At 43.5% G+C, this 12,336-nt stretch overlaps 1 protein-coding gene across 1 annotated transcript in view; it reads right to left on the reverse strand.

Annotated features, from left to right (window-relative positions):
* The window catches only part of kcnh5b (potassium voltage-gated channel, subfamily H (eag-related), member 5b), an 89,933-nt gene that overhangs the window by 36,248 nt on the left and 41,349 nt on the right, over positions 1 to 12,336 (reverse strand). The window contains exon 7 of the mRNA XM_031828918.1: positions 1,097 to 1,526. Within this exon, the coding sequence (XP_031684778.1) occupies positions 1,097 to 1,526 (430 nt within the window). The remainder of the gene's footprint in view (positions 1 to 1,096; positions 1,527 to 12,336) is intronic.

The raw sequence follows: 12,336 nt of genomic DNA on the forward strand, positions 1-12,336 counted from the left end.
AAAATGGTTGGATATAGCATTTTGGAAATAAACTTTTCATGTGCATACAGTATATGAGTAATAGCATAATGTTTGCAAAAGTGTATGTAGGTGCTAACATGTGCATTGCATGTAATGTAAGTGTGTGCGTGTACATGCATGTTAATACAATGTGTACAACTCACCCTCCTATCAGCTCCTGATAACTAAGTGGATCATTAATCTAAAGGTGATTTCTGACAGCCAGAGAAAGAGGTGGGAGGGGGAGGAGGAGGAGGTAAGAATGGCCTTATTCAGAGTAATGGGAAAAGGTGCCAATTAATAAGCCTGTGATCACTTCACTGAGCGAGCTCCTCTGACTGGGGCTGCTGAACCAATCTTATCTCTGTTCAGCTCCACTACTACTACTACACTCACATGGGTCCAAAACAAAAACGACACAGTGTTGTCTGTTTCGTGTGCTAGGTGGCTGTGGCACAGTGGCACGCCATGCCAACACTATCAGCTATGCCCAGACAACTCAGAGGGAAACACAGATCATTTTGCTCTGTTGTTTATTGGCTAGCCTGGCTCTGACAGTCTACAGAATCAGACTGACACAGTGTGAGCCCCTGACTATCACAGGACAGGACAGGACAGGACAGGACAGCCCAGAGGACTTGCAGAGCTGGCAGATAGAGGAGACCCAAATACCATCAGATCTCTTTACAGCAGTGGAGCAAAGCATTCTCTACAGTATGTTTCTCTCGCTCTATCTGAGAGCAGCCTATCCTCATCTCTCTCTTTGTTGCTCAGATTGCCACCCAAGATTATGCTGACAGACGATGGGGAGTATTGTGTGTCATTAATCATCAACGTGTCATCATTGCTCGCTATCGTAATCGTGGAGATCTATTCTCTCCATCATCACTCTGTACTATCAGCAATCTCCCTGGAACTGCTGCCCCTCCAGCCAACTAATCAACTAACCAGCCAATCAACCATCCATCCATCCAACCAACCAATGAACCAACCAGCTAGCCATCCAACCAATCATCCAACCAGCTAGCCAACCAACCAACCAACCCAACCATCCAACACCATGGAGAAGGGAAAACAACCAAGCCCAGTTACTTACAGCCGACCATCATCATGGCCACAGAGAAGATCTTCTCTCCATCCGTGGTGGGGGCAATGTTGCCAAACCCGATGGTGGTCAGGCTGGTCATGGTGAAGTAAAGAGACGTGATGTACAGAGAGTCTTTCCCGGGGCCACCCTCCCATTGGCCTGAGCCGCTGGCATTGTAGCAATACGGCGAGCCGAGGTTGATGGCTAACTGGTAGAGCCAGCTGTCCGTCTTGATAGTGTTGGTGACCTCGTCAATGACCTCGTAGTCGCCAATGCTGTACCAGATGCAGGCCAGCCAGTGGGCCACCAGGCCAAACACACACACCAGTAGGACCAATACAGCTGCTCCATACTCCAGATAGTGGTCCAGTTTACGGGCCACCCGGCCCAGACGCAGCAGGCGCACCACCTTCAGAGAGCTGAACAGACTGCTAATACCCTGGAGGAGACACAGAGAAGAAGTGGACATGGTAAAGGTTTTGTTAGGGTCAGGGTCATTGTTTAAAACTATATGGTATGTGGTGACATGTAACACTAACCCCTCGGCCCTCAAATTAGCATGATGTAATCAACCCAGCTGGACCTGGGGTACAAATACGGATTAATTTCCATCTCGGCGAATGTCATCTGAATAAAGCTAAACAAAGTTGTTCTATGAGTGGAGCTAAATAGGACAAAAGTAGGCAGAATTGCAGCTTTCCCACTAGCCAGCCAAAACTTTGAAAACACAATACAATGCCTCATAAAAACAGAATGCAGCTATAGTTTAGGTTCCTTATCTCACATCACACATTCTGTTATATCCCAATCTAACAGCTTGTTCAGCATTTTATCTCTTCTGACATAAGTGACACGTTCTCCAAAGTGCCTTTGTACTGTCTCTGTAATAACACAACTTTCCCAGAGAAAGGACACAGAAGTAATTGGCTGAGAAAACAAGCAGACAACAAACAAAAGGATTTTGCTTATATGGTAAAGACGAAGAAACCTTCAGTAGACCGGAGCATGTTTATTGTGCTACTGTATCCACTTTATTTGTGTAGACATTAAGGAACGGGTGGCAGGCAGGCAGGGGGGCTGGGAGTCTCCACAAGGCAACAACAGAACAACATCCATAGATAGTGTAATGTTTACAAACATGAATCTCAATACACTGCTTTTATCAGGTGAAGTATAGCAGCAACATAAAAGCACATAAAAGGCGAAAACAGTCAGCGGAGGAGCTGTACCGTCCCATCATCGCTTCCCCTCGGCCCCTCCCCTCTCCTCTCTTCCTCCCACAGCATCAAAGGCCTCCCCGGAGACCCCAGCTAAGCTCATATGTAAATGAGGAGCATATAACTATCCACATTAAAGGCTCACCTATAGGGCAATCAGATGAAAAGATAACAGCATGGGTCGTAAAAAGCAGCAACACATGATGATGAATGATTACTGCTGGTAAGCACCTGTTTATTACAGATCAGCCTTGTTAAGTCGTGTATAGAGAGCAGTCATGCATGGACGTGATAAATGGAGGGTAGTGTACCCCTGGGCCTAGGGTGTATATGCCCATACTGTTTAATCTTTTGTTTTATGTAATGTAAGTGCCTTAATGTGTTTTGACACTAGGAAGAGTAGCTGCTGCCATGGCAACAGATGGGGATCCCTAATAAATACAAATACAAATACAAAATAGGAGTAACATTAGATTGAGGAGAAGAAGAGTTAATAGATTGAATACAATAATTATTCTGGGACATAGTGTGCAGTTAATCAAATTGATAGCAAATTGCCACCGTGATCTTGATCATTCGATTAAGATTCAAAGATCCTGTAGAGTCCAGAGAGGTTTTCATCCTGAGGCATTATAATATTATACATGAGCGCTAAATTATCCTTATGCTAACCCAAACCCCCACAGTTAGACTTGGCGCTAGGCTAATGCTTACCCAAACCCCCACAGCCCTAAGCGCTAGGCTAATGCTTACCCCCAGAATTATGGAATTAACAACCAATGTTTACTTTTTTATTTTGTGCTATGACAGTCAATTGCAAATTAGTCTGACATAATGTATCTTATCTCATCACCACTAATGAGATGGGTGTGCTTGATGCATGTCGCGTCAGGGGCCTGGTCAACAGTGCACATCTCATCTTTGTTACTCTGAACTTACAATGGCTAGCCCCAAGTCGTTATATTTTTTTATTGTGCTTTATGCTATTTGCCTCATGACTCCTGCATGCTTTGTTGACTATGAACTTGATTGTTTACCCAACCGTGGGACAGACTGTTTGTTCCCACACTCGGGACTCTGACTCTACTGGTTACACAGACTTTTGGTCTCCCATCCTATTCTAACCACCTCTCACCGGCTTTGTAGTCATGTTACCTAATGAAATTGCTGTACAATATGATCTTGTTGACATCTAATGCACATTCAATTGTTGTAAATCAACATTGCAGAGCTCTCCCTGTCTTCAGCCGTGCCCTAATTTTATTACTGCTGATGATATCTGGAAATGTGCATGTACACCCTGGCCCATCTACTATTGATAGCTACAATTCTGACTTGTGCCCTGTTATCTGCTTCACTGATTTATGCTCTCATAAAAGCCTGGGTTTTCTGCCGTTTAACACTAGAAGCGTATTACCTAAAATTGATCAAAAGTGTGGGTTCACAGCTCCAATCCAGATGTGTTAGTCATTACTGAGACGTGGTTAAGAAAGTGTTTTGAATACTGATGTTAACCATTCTGGTTATGACCTTTTTTGGCAAGACAGACCTTCCAAAGGTGGTGGAGTGGCAATCTTTACCAAGGAACACCTTCGGTGCTCGGTTGTCTCCACCAAGTCTATCTCCAAACAATTTAATTTGCTGTTTTTTTAAGCATTAAACTTTGAAATAGCTCCTTGTTGATTTTTTTTATATATATTTTTTTATTTAACCTTTATAAAACTAGGCAGGTCAGTTAAGAATAAATTCTTAGTTATAATGACGGTCTACCCCGGCCAATCCCGGACGACACTGAGTTAATAGTGAGCTGCCCAATGGGACTCTCTGATTTGGTCCTGCCGTACATACCTACACGTACGCTACGGTCACAAGACGCAGGCCTCCTAATTGTCCCTAGAATTTCTAAGCAAACAGCTGGAGGCAGGGCTTTCTCCTATAGAGCTCCATTTTTATGGAACGGTCTGCCTACCCATGTCAGAGACGCAAACTCGGTCTCAACCTTTAAGTCTTTACTGAAGACTCATCTCTTCAGTGGGTCATATGATTGAGTGTAGTCTGGCCCAGGAGTGGGAAGGTGAACGGAAAGGCTCTGGAGCAACGAACCGCCCTTGCTGTCTCTGCCTGGCCGGTTCCCCTCTTTCCACTGGGATTCTCTGCCTCTAACCCTATTACAGGGGCTGAGTCACTGGCTTGCTGGGGCTCTCTCAGGATGGTAAGTTGGTGGTTGAAGATATCCCTCTAGTGGTGTGGGGGCTGTGCTTTGGCAAAGTGGGTGGGGTTATATCCTTCCTGTTTGGCCCTGTCCGGGGGTGTCCTCGGATGGGGCCACAGTGTCTCCTGACCCCTCCTGTCTCAGCCTCCAGTATTTATGCTGCAGTAGTTTATGTGTCGGGGGGCTGGGGTCAGTTTGTTATATCTGGAGTACTTCTCCTGTCCTATTCGGTGTCCTGTGTGAATCTAAGTGTGCGTTCTCTAATTCTCTCCTTCTCTCTTTCTTTCTCTCTCTCGGAGGACCTGAGCCCTAGGACCATGCCCCAGGACTACCTGACATGATGACTCCTTGCTGTCCCCGGTCCACCTGGCCATGCTGCTGTTCCAGTTTCAACTGACCTGAGCCCTAGGACCATGCCCCAGGACTACCTGACATGATGACTCCTTGCTGTCCCCAGTCCACCTGGCCATGCTGCTGCTCCAGTTTCAACTTCCACCTGACTGTGCTGCTGCTCCAGTTTCAACTGTTCTGCCTTATTATTATTTGACCATGCTGGTCATTTATGAACATTTGAACATCTTGGCCATGTTCTGTTATAATCTCCACCCGGCACAGCCAGAAGAGGACTGGCCACCCCACATAGCCTGGTTCCTCTCTAGGTTTCTTCCTAGGTATTGGCCTTTCTAGGGAGTTTTTCCTAGCCACCGTGCTTCTACACCTGCATTGCTTGCTGTTTGGGGTTTTAGGCTGGGTTTCTGTACAGCACTTTGAGATATCAGCTGATGTACGAAGGGCTATATAAATAAATTTGATTTGATTTGATTTGATTTGATTTGACTCCCAATCACGGCCGGATGTGATACAGCCTGGATTGTTGGATCAGGATTCCATTTGACTCAGCCATGCCTCCTTGCCCTTCCAACATTTCCTCATCTCACACCCCTTTTAATATAACAAGCCCCGATGATCCTCCCTCTTTTTCCCCTGCCCAGCTACAATGTTTCTCCCTGCAGGTGGTCACTGAGTCCAAGGTGCTAAAGGAGCTCCTTAAACTTTACCCCCCAAAGAACATCTGGGTCAGATGGTTTAGACCCTTTCTTCTTTGAGGTTGCTGCCCCTATTATTGCCAAGTCTATCTCTGACCTTTTTAACCTGTCTCTCCTTTCTAGGGAGGTTCCCATTGCTTGGATGCACGGTGGTGCATCCTTTATTTAAAGGAGGAGATCAAGCTGATCCCAACTGTTATAGGGCAATCAAAAGTGTTGTAAAAACTTGTCAATAATCAATCGACTGGCTTTCTTGATGTGTACAGTATTCTCTCTGGTATGCAATCTGGTTTCCACTCAGGTTATGGATGTGTCACTGCAACCTTAAAGGTCCTAAATGATGTCACCATTTCCCTTGATTCTAAGCCATGTTGTGTTGCTATTTTTATTGACTTGGCCAAAGATTTTGTTATGGTAGACCATTCCATTCTTGTGGGCTGGCTAATGAGTATTGGTGTCTCTGAGGGGTCTTTGGCCTGTTTTGCTAACAACCTCTCTAAAAAAGTGCAGTGTGTAAAGTCAGAACATCTGCTGTCTCAGCCAGTGCCTGTCACCAAGGGAGTACCCCAAGGCTCGATCCTAGGCCCCACGCTCTTCTCAATTTACATCAACAACATAGCTCAGGCAGTAGGAAGCTCTCTCATCCATTTATATGCAGATGATACAGTCTTAAACTCAGCTGATCCCTCCCCGGATTTTGTGTTAAACGCTCTACAACAAAGCTTTCTTAGTGTCCAACATGCTTTCTCTGCCCTTAACCTTGTTCTGAACACCTCCAAAACAAAGGTCATGTGGTTTGGTAAGAAGAATGCCCCTCTCCCCTTCGGTGTGATAACTACCTCTGAGTGTTTAGCGCTTGAGGTAGTCACCTTAAGGCTGCTTCTGACTGTTCTACCACAGATGCCGGGAGCTGACACTGTCATTGTCCATGTGGGGTCAAACGACATCAGGAGGGCTAGCTCGGAACATTTGAAAATTGATTTTAATGAACTGATTTTAGCATTAAAAGACTTTAAAAAACTGCCAATAATCTCAGGTCCAGTACCATTGTTGGGCCGCGGGTGTGAAAGATTCAGCAGACTGCTGGCATTACACATCTGGCTAAAAGACTACTGTAGCTCTGCTGGAGTCACTTTTATTGATAACTTTGACACCTTCTGGGAACAGAAGATACTCTACAGGAATGACGGAGTCCATCCAAATCATCTTGGCTCCTGGACTCTGTCCACGCATTTCAAGGCTGTGTTGAAACAATGACTGGTAAATGATCCAAGACCAGCTCAGTCACCATTGTGACAATGAGTTGTCATAATTCTGCATCAAATGTACATGATCTTAGGGGCAATTTATGTACCCCTAATTGCACTGAATACATCTGTTTATCCTACAGCTATTGTAAGCAGTAATCATGAGCCTATAAACCAGAGCTATACTGTTAGCACTGAGGCGGTGTGCAATAGTAGGAAGACCACTTTATGCAGCTCACCCTGCACTATCAGCTCCAATGTAAATAGCATGAGTAAGTCTACCTCTGATAAGCTTCCCAGTAAAGCATTAAAAACAATCATGCAACCCAGAAAAGTGCTAAAAATAGCTCATATTAACATATGCAGCCTAAGAAACAAGGTCCATGAAGTCAATAACTTGCTTGTAACAGATGACATTCATATTCTGACTATCTCTGAAACTCACTTAGATAATACCTTTGATGATACAGTAGTAGTAATACATGGTTATAACATCTACCGAAAAGACAGAAATGTCAACAGAGGCGGTGTTGTGGTCTATATTCAGAACCACATTCCTGTAAAGCTTAGAGACGATCTAATGTTAAATACTGTTGAAGTAATATGGCTACAGGTTCATCTGCCTCACCTAAAGCCCATTCTTGTGGGAAGTTGCTATAGACCACCAAGTGCTAACAGTCATTATCTGGATAATATGTGTGAAATGCTTGATAATGTATGTGATAAACAGAGAAGTATATTTTATGGGTGATTTAAATATTGACTGGCTATCATCAAGCTGCCCACTCAGGAAAAAACTTCAAACTGTAAACAGTGTCTGCAACCTGGATCAGGTTGTCAGTCAACCTACCAGGGTAGTTACAAACAGCACAGGAATTAAATCATCAACATGTATTGATCACAGTTTTTCTAACGCTACAGACATTTGCTTTAAAGCAGTATCCAAATCCATAGGATGTAGTGATCACAATATAATAGCCATATCTAGAGAAACCAATGTTGCAAAGGCTGGGCCTAATATAGTGTATAAGCCGTCATACAATACATTTTGTAGTGATTCATATGTTGATGATGTGAACAATATTTGCTGGTCTGTGGTGTGTAATGAGGAGCAACCAGATGCTGCATTTGATGCATTTATGAAACTACTTATTCCAGTTACTAATAAGCATGTACCCATTAAGAAAATGACTAAAACCTGTTGAATCCCCTTGGATTTATGAGGAATTTAAAAATTGTATGGTTGAGAGGGATGAGGCAAAAGGTATGGCAATTAAGTCTGGCAGCCCAACTGATTGGCAAACATACTGCAAATTAAGAAATCATGTGACTAAACTAAATAAAAATAAAAATAAACTACACTATGAAACAAAGACAAATTATATAAAGTTTCAGGGCACCTTAAATGAAATTTTGGGAAATAAAGCCAACTCTGCGTTACTGTTATTGAATCAGATGGCTCATTCAACTTTAATGACTTTTACATTGGCAAGATAAGCAAACTTAGGGCGACATGCCAGCAACAAACGCTGACCCGACACATCCAAGTATATCGGACCAAATTGTGAAAGACAAGAATTGTACTTTAGAATTCCGTAAAGTCAGTGCGGAAGAGGTGAACAAATTATTGTTGTCTATCAACAATGACAAGCCTCCAGGGTCTGACAATCTAGATGGAAAATTACTGAGGATAATAGCAGACGATATTGCCACTCCTATTTGCCACATCTTTAATTTAAGCCTAATAGAGAGCGTGTGCCCTCAGGCCTGGAGGGAAGCTAAAGTCATTCCGCTACCCAAGAATGGTAAAGCCCCCTTTACTGGCTCAAATAGCCAACCAATCAGCCTGTTACCAACCCTTAGTAAACTTCTGGGAAAAATTGTGTTTGACCAGATACAATGCTATTTTACAGTAAACATATTTACAACAGCATTTCAACATGCTTATAGGGAAGGACACTCAACAAGCACAGCAATTACACAAATGACTGATGATTGGCTGAGAGAAATTGATGATAAAATGATTGTGGGAGCTGCCTTGTTAGACTTCAGTGCAGCTTTTGACATTATTGATCATAGTCTGCTGCTGGAAAAACTTGTGTGTTATGGCTTTACACCCCCTGCTATAATGTGGATAAAGAGTTACCCGTCTAACAGAACACAGAGGGTGTTCTTTAATGGAAACCTCGCCAACATAATCCAGTTAGAATCAGGAATTCCCCAAGGTAGCTGTTTTCTGGCATTTCATTTTTTTTTACTAACTACATGCCACTGACTGAGTAAAGCCAGAGTTTCCATGTATGCGGATGACTCAACGCTACTACAGCGACTGAAATGACTGCAACACTCAACAAAGAGCTGCAGTTAGTTTCAGAATGGGTGGCAAGGAATAAGTTAGCCCTAAATATTTCTAAAACTAAAATCATTGTACTTGGAACAAAACACTCAGTAAACCCTAAACTTCAACTAAATCTTGTAATAAATAATGAGGAAATTGAGCAAGTTGAGACTAAACTGCTTGGAGTAACACTAGATTGTAAACTGCCATGGTCAAAACATATTGATGCAGTAGCAGCTAAGATTGGGAGAAGTCTGTCTATAATAAAGCGATGCTCTGCCTTAACAACACTATCAACAAGGCAGGTCCTACAGGCCCTAGTTTTGTCGCACCTTGACTACTGTTCAGTCGTGTGGTCAGGTGCCACAAAAAAGGACTTTGCAATTGACTCAGAACCGGGCAGCACAGCTGACTCTTGGATGTACACAGAGAGCTAATATTAATAACATGCATGTCAATCTCTCCTAGCTCAAAGTGGAGGAGAGATTGACTTCATCACTACTTTTATTTATGAGAGGTATTGACCTGTTGAATGCACCGAGCTGTCTGTCTAAACTACTGGCACACAGCTCGGACACCCATGCATACCCCACAAGACATGCCACAAGAGGTCTCTTCACAGTCCCCAAGTCCAGAACAGACTATAGGAGGCACACAGTACGACATAGAGCCATTACTACATGGAACTCTATTCCACATCAAGTAACTGACGCAAGCAGTAAAATTAGATTTAAAAAACACCTTATTGAACAGCGGAGACTGTGAAGCAACACAAACGTTGGCACAGACACATGCATACACACACACACACACACACACACACACACACACACACACACACGGATTTAGTACTGTAGATGTGTGGTAGTGGTTGAGTATGGGCCTGAGGGCACACAGTGGGTTGTGAAACCTGTGAATGTACTGTAATGTTTTAAAATTGTATAAACTACCTTAATTATGCTGGACCCAAGGAAGAGTAGCTGCTTCACTGGCTAATGGGGATCCATAATAAATACAAATACCTCACAAAAACTTGGGAGTATGGCTAGACGGTTCACTGTTCTTCTCTTCTCTTAACTGACTTGCCTAGTTAAATAAACGTTGAATAAAAATAACATCTCTGCTATCGCACCCAACCTGGATCTATATTTGGTTTTAAGGTAGACGAGAGCACTGAATCCAGCTTCACACATATATTGTATGAGCCGACGAAGGGTATCGTTGGTTTTATTCTGCTTTCAAGACAACTGGGACCTTGGAAAAGTAGGAGGTCAAATCATGACATCAGTGAGCTTCAGTTCGGAAAGTCAGAGTCTTAGAAAGAGACCTGAGTTCCCAAGTTGGAATTCCAAGTTGGATGACCGTTCAACGCACTAAAGTCGGAAGTCTGAGATTTCCGAGTTCCCAGTTGTTGTGAACGTGGCATTAATGCTCAGAGGGAGGTGGCAGGGTATTCCCTTTGAGTCAGGAACCAAAACTCCTCCATAGTGACCCGTGAATACAATTGGTCACATGACAGCTCAATCAGCTGTTCAATTTCACCTACCGGCATGTCAACTGAGCAAAGGATCACAGTCAAACAGATTGGGAAGAAGGTCCCAAAGTGCTCTTCCAAGCGTTGGAGGTGGCCAGTCGTCACCTGTGTGGGACACTTACTGTTGCTGTTTTCCATTGAAAACATGCACAGCCGAGGGAAGGGGGCATGGCTAGTTTTTGAATGACTCTCTCTCCAATAAGAATTCTTTCCTCTGAGTCCACTGATTCTGTCACTCATCTGTAGAATGTTTTTGTATGTCCCCTGCATGCTTGCTTTCACTTTGTTCAGTTTCCCTAATATGTCTGTTACATAGGTAAGGAGGCACAAAGTCAACCAAGTACGTTTTTTTATACATCCATTGTGAATGACAACAGTTCCTCTCGATAACCACCAAGCCTCGGTGTGAAATAGACCATTGTCATGCTCTGATCTTCAATCTCCAAATAGTTTTGCGAACAGGTGTGTGCACAGTAGATGTGGTTTGATGTAGTTTACAATCAAAGTTACCTGCTGCAGTATTTCTCAGAGTTCTGTGCTCAGCTCTTTTGCCACCAATTGCTATTGGTGTATCATACAATGCATCCATATCACAGATGGAGACATATTAATAACAAGAGTGCAGAGGCCTGCCTGCCGTCCCGCCATAGATGGAGACCCATCTGTGCAAAAGCCCACCATTCGATCCCATGGAATCTGTTTTTCATCAATTTAGCCACTCAGCACACTGAACATCCCCTGTGCCGTTTCATGCTCCGGAATCGTGAGACAGAACAATATGTCCTTGTGAATAACATCCCCCGACATATACAGCGAACATAAGTCAAAGCATGGGCATCTCGGCCCTCACAGCTAACATCGATTTGCAGAGCATAAGTTGTGGAGTTTGAGATGTTCAGTCATGATTGCTAGCAAAAGCTCAAATTCTTCATTTTTCAGTTTTATCTGACAAAGGTATTGATGTGAGTTTCTGTGCCTCTGCCTCCCCACACATTGTTTTCACCATATCAATTGCGTCCGGTAATATCAAAGTCTCTGCAATAGTGTGTGGCTTCATAAGGTAGGGGCCTAGCCATTCACCGTATGAATGACTCAAGTGCAACGGTCAAGTGCAGCCTTTTCCCATGATCTAAGGGCACTCTCTGGTTGAATGGTATCTTTGAAATTTGATTAATTTTCAATTACATTTTTAAGGTTAACCACATTACAATAAATTTCAGATACAAAGACAATATTAGAATATATTAGTTAACCTTTATTTAACTAGGCAAGTCAGTTAAGAACAAATTCTTATTTACAATGACGGCCTACTCCAGCTAAACCCGGACGACGCTGGGCCAATTGTGCTCCGCCCAATGGACTCCCAATCAGAGCTGGATGTGATACAGCCTGAATTTGAACCAGGGTGTCTGTTGTGACACCTGTAGCACTGAGATGCAGTGCCTTAGACTGATGCGCCGCTCGGGAGCCACATTTTGCAGCAATTACAGCTGCAAGTCTCTTGGGGTATGTCTCTATAAGCTTGGCACATCTAGCCACTGGAATTTTTGCCCATTCTTCAAGGCAAAACTGCTCCAGCTCCTTCAAGTTGGATGGGTTCCGCTGGTGTACAGCAATCTTTAAGTCATACCACAGATTTTCAATTGGATTGAGGT

This window comes from Oncorhynchus kisutch, linkage group LG7, assembly GCF_002021735.2.
Source record: "Oncorhynchus kisutch isolate 150728-3 linkage group LG7, Okis_V2, whole genome shotgun sequence".
Taxonomy (NCBI): Eukaryota; Metazoa; Chordata; class Actinopteri; order Salmoniformes; family Salmonidae; genus Oncorhynchus; species Oncorhynchus kisutch.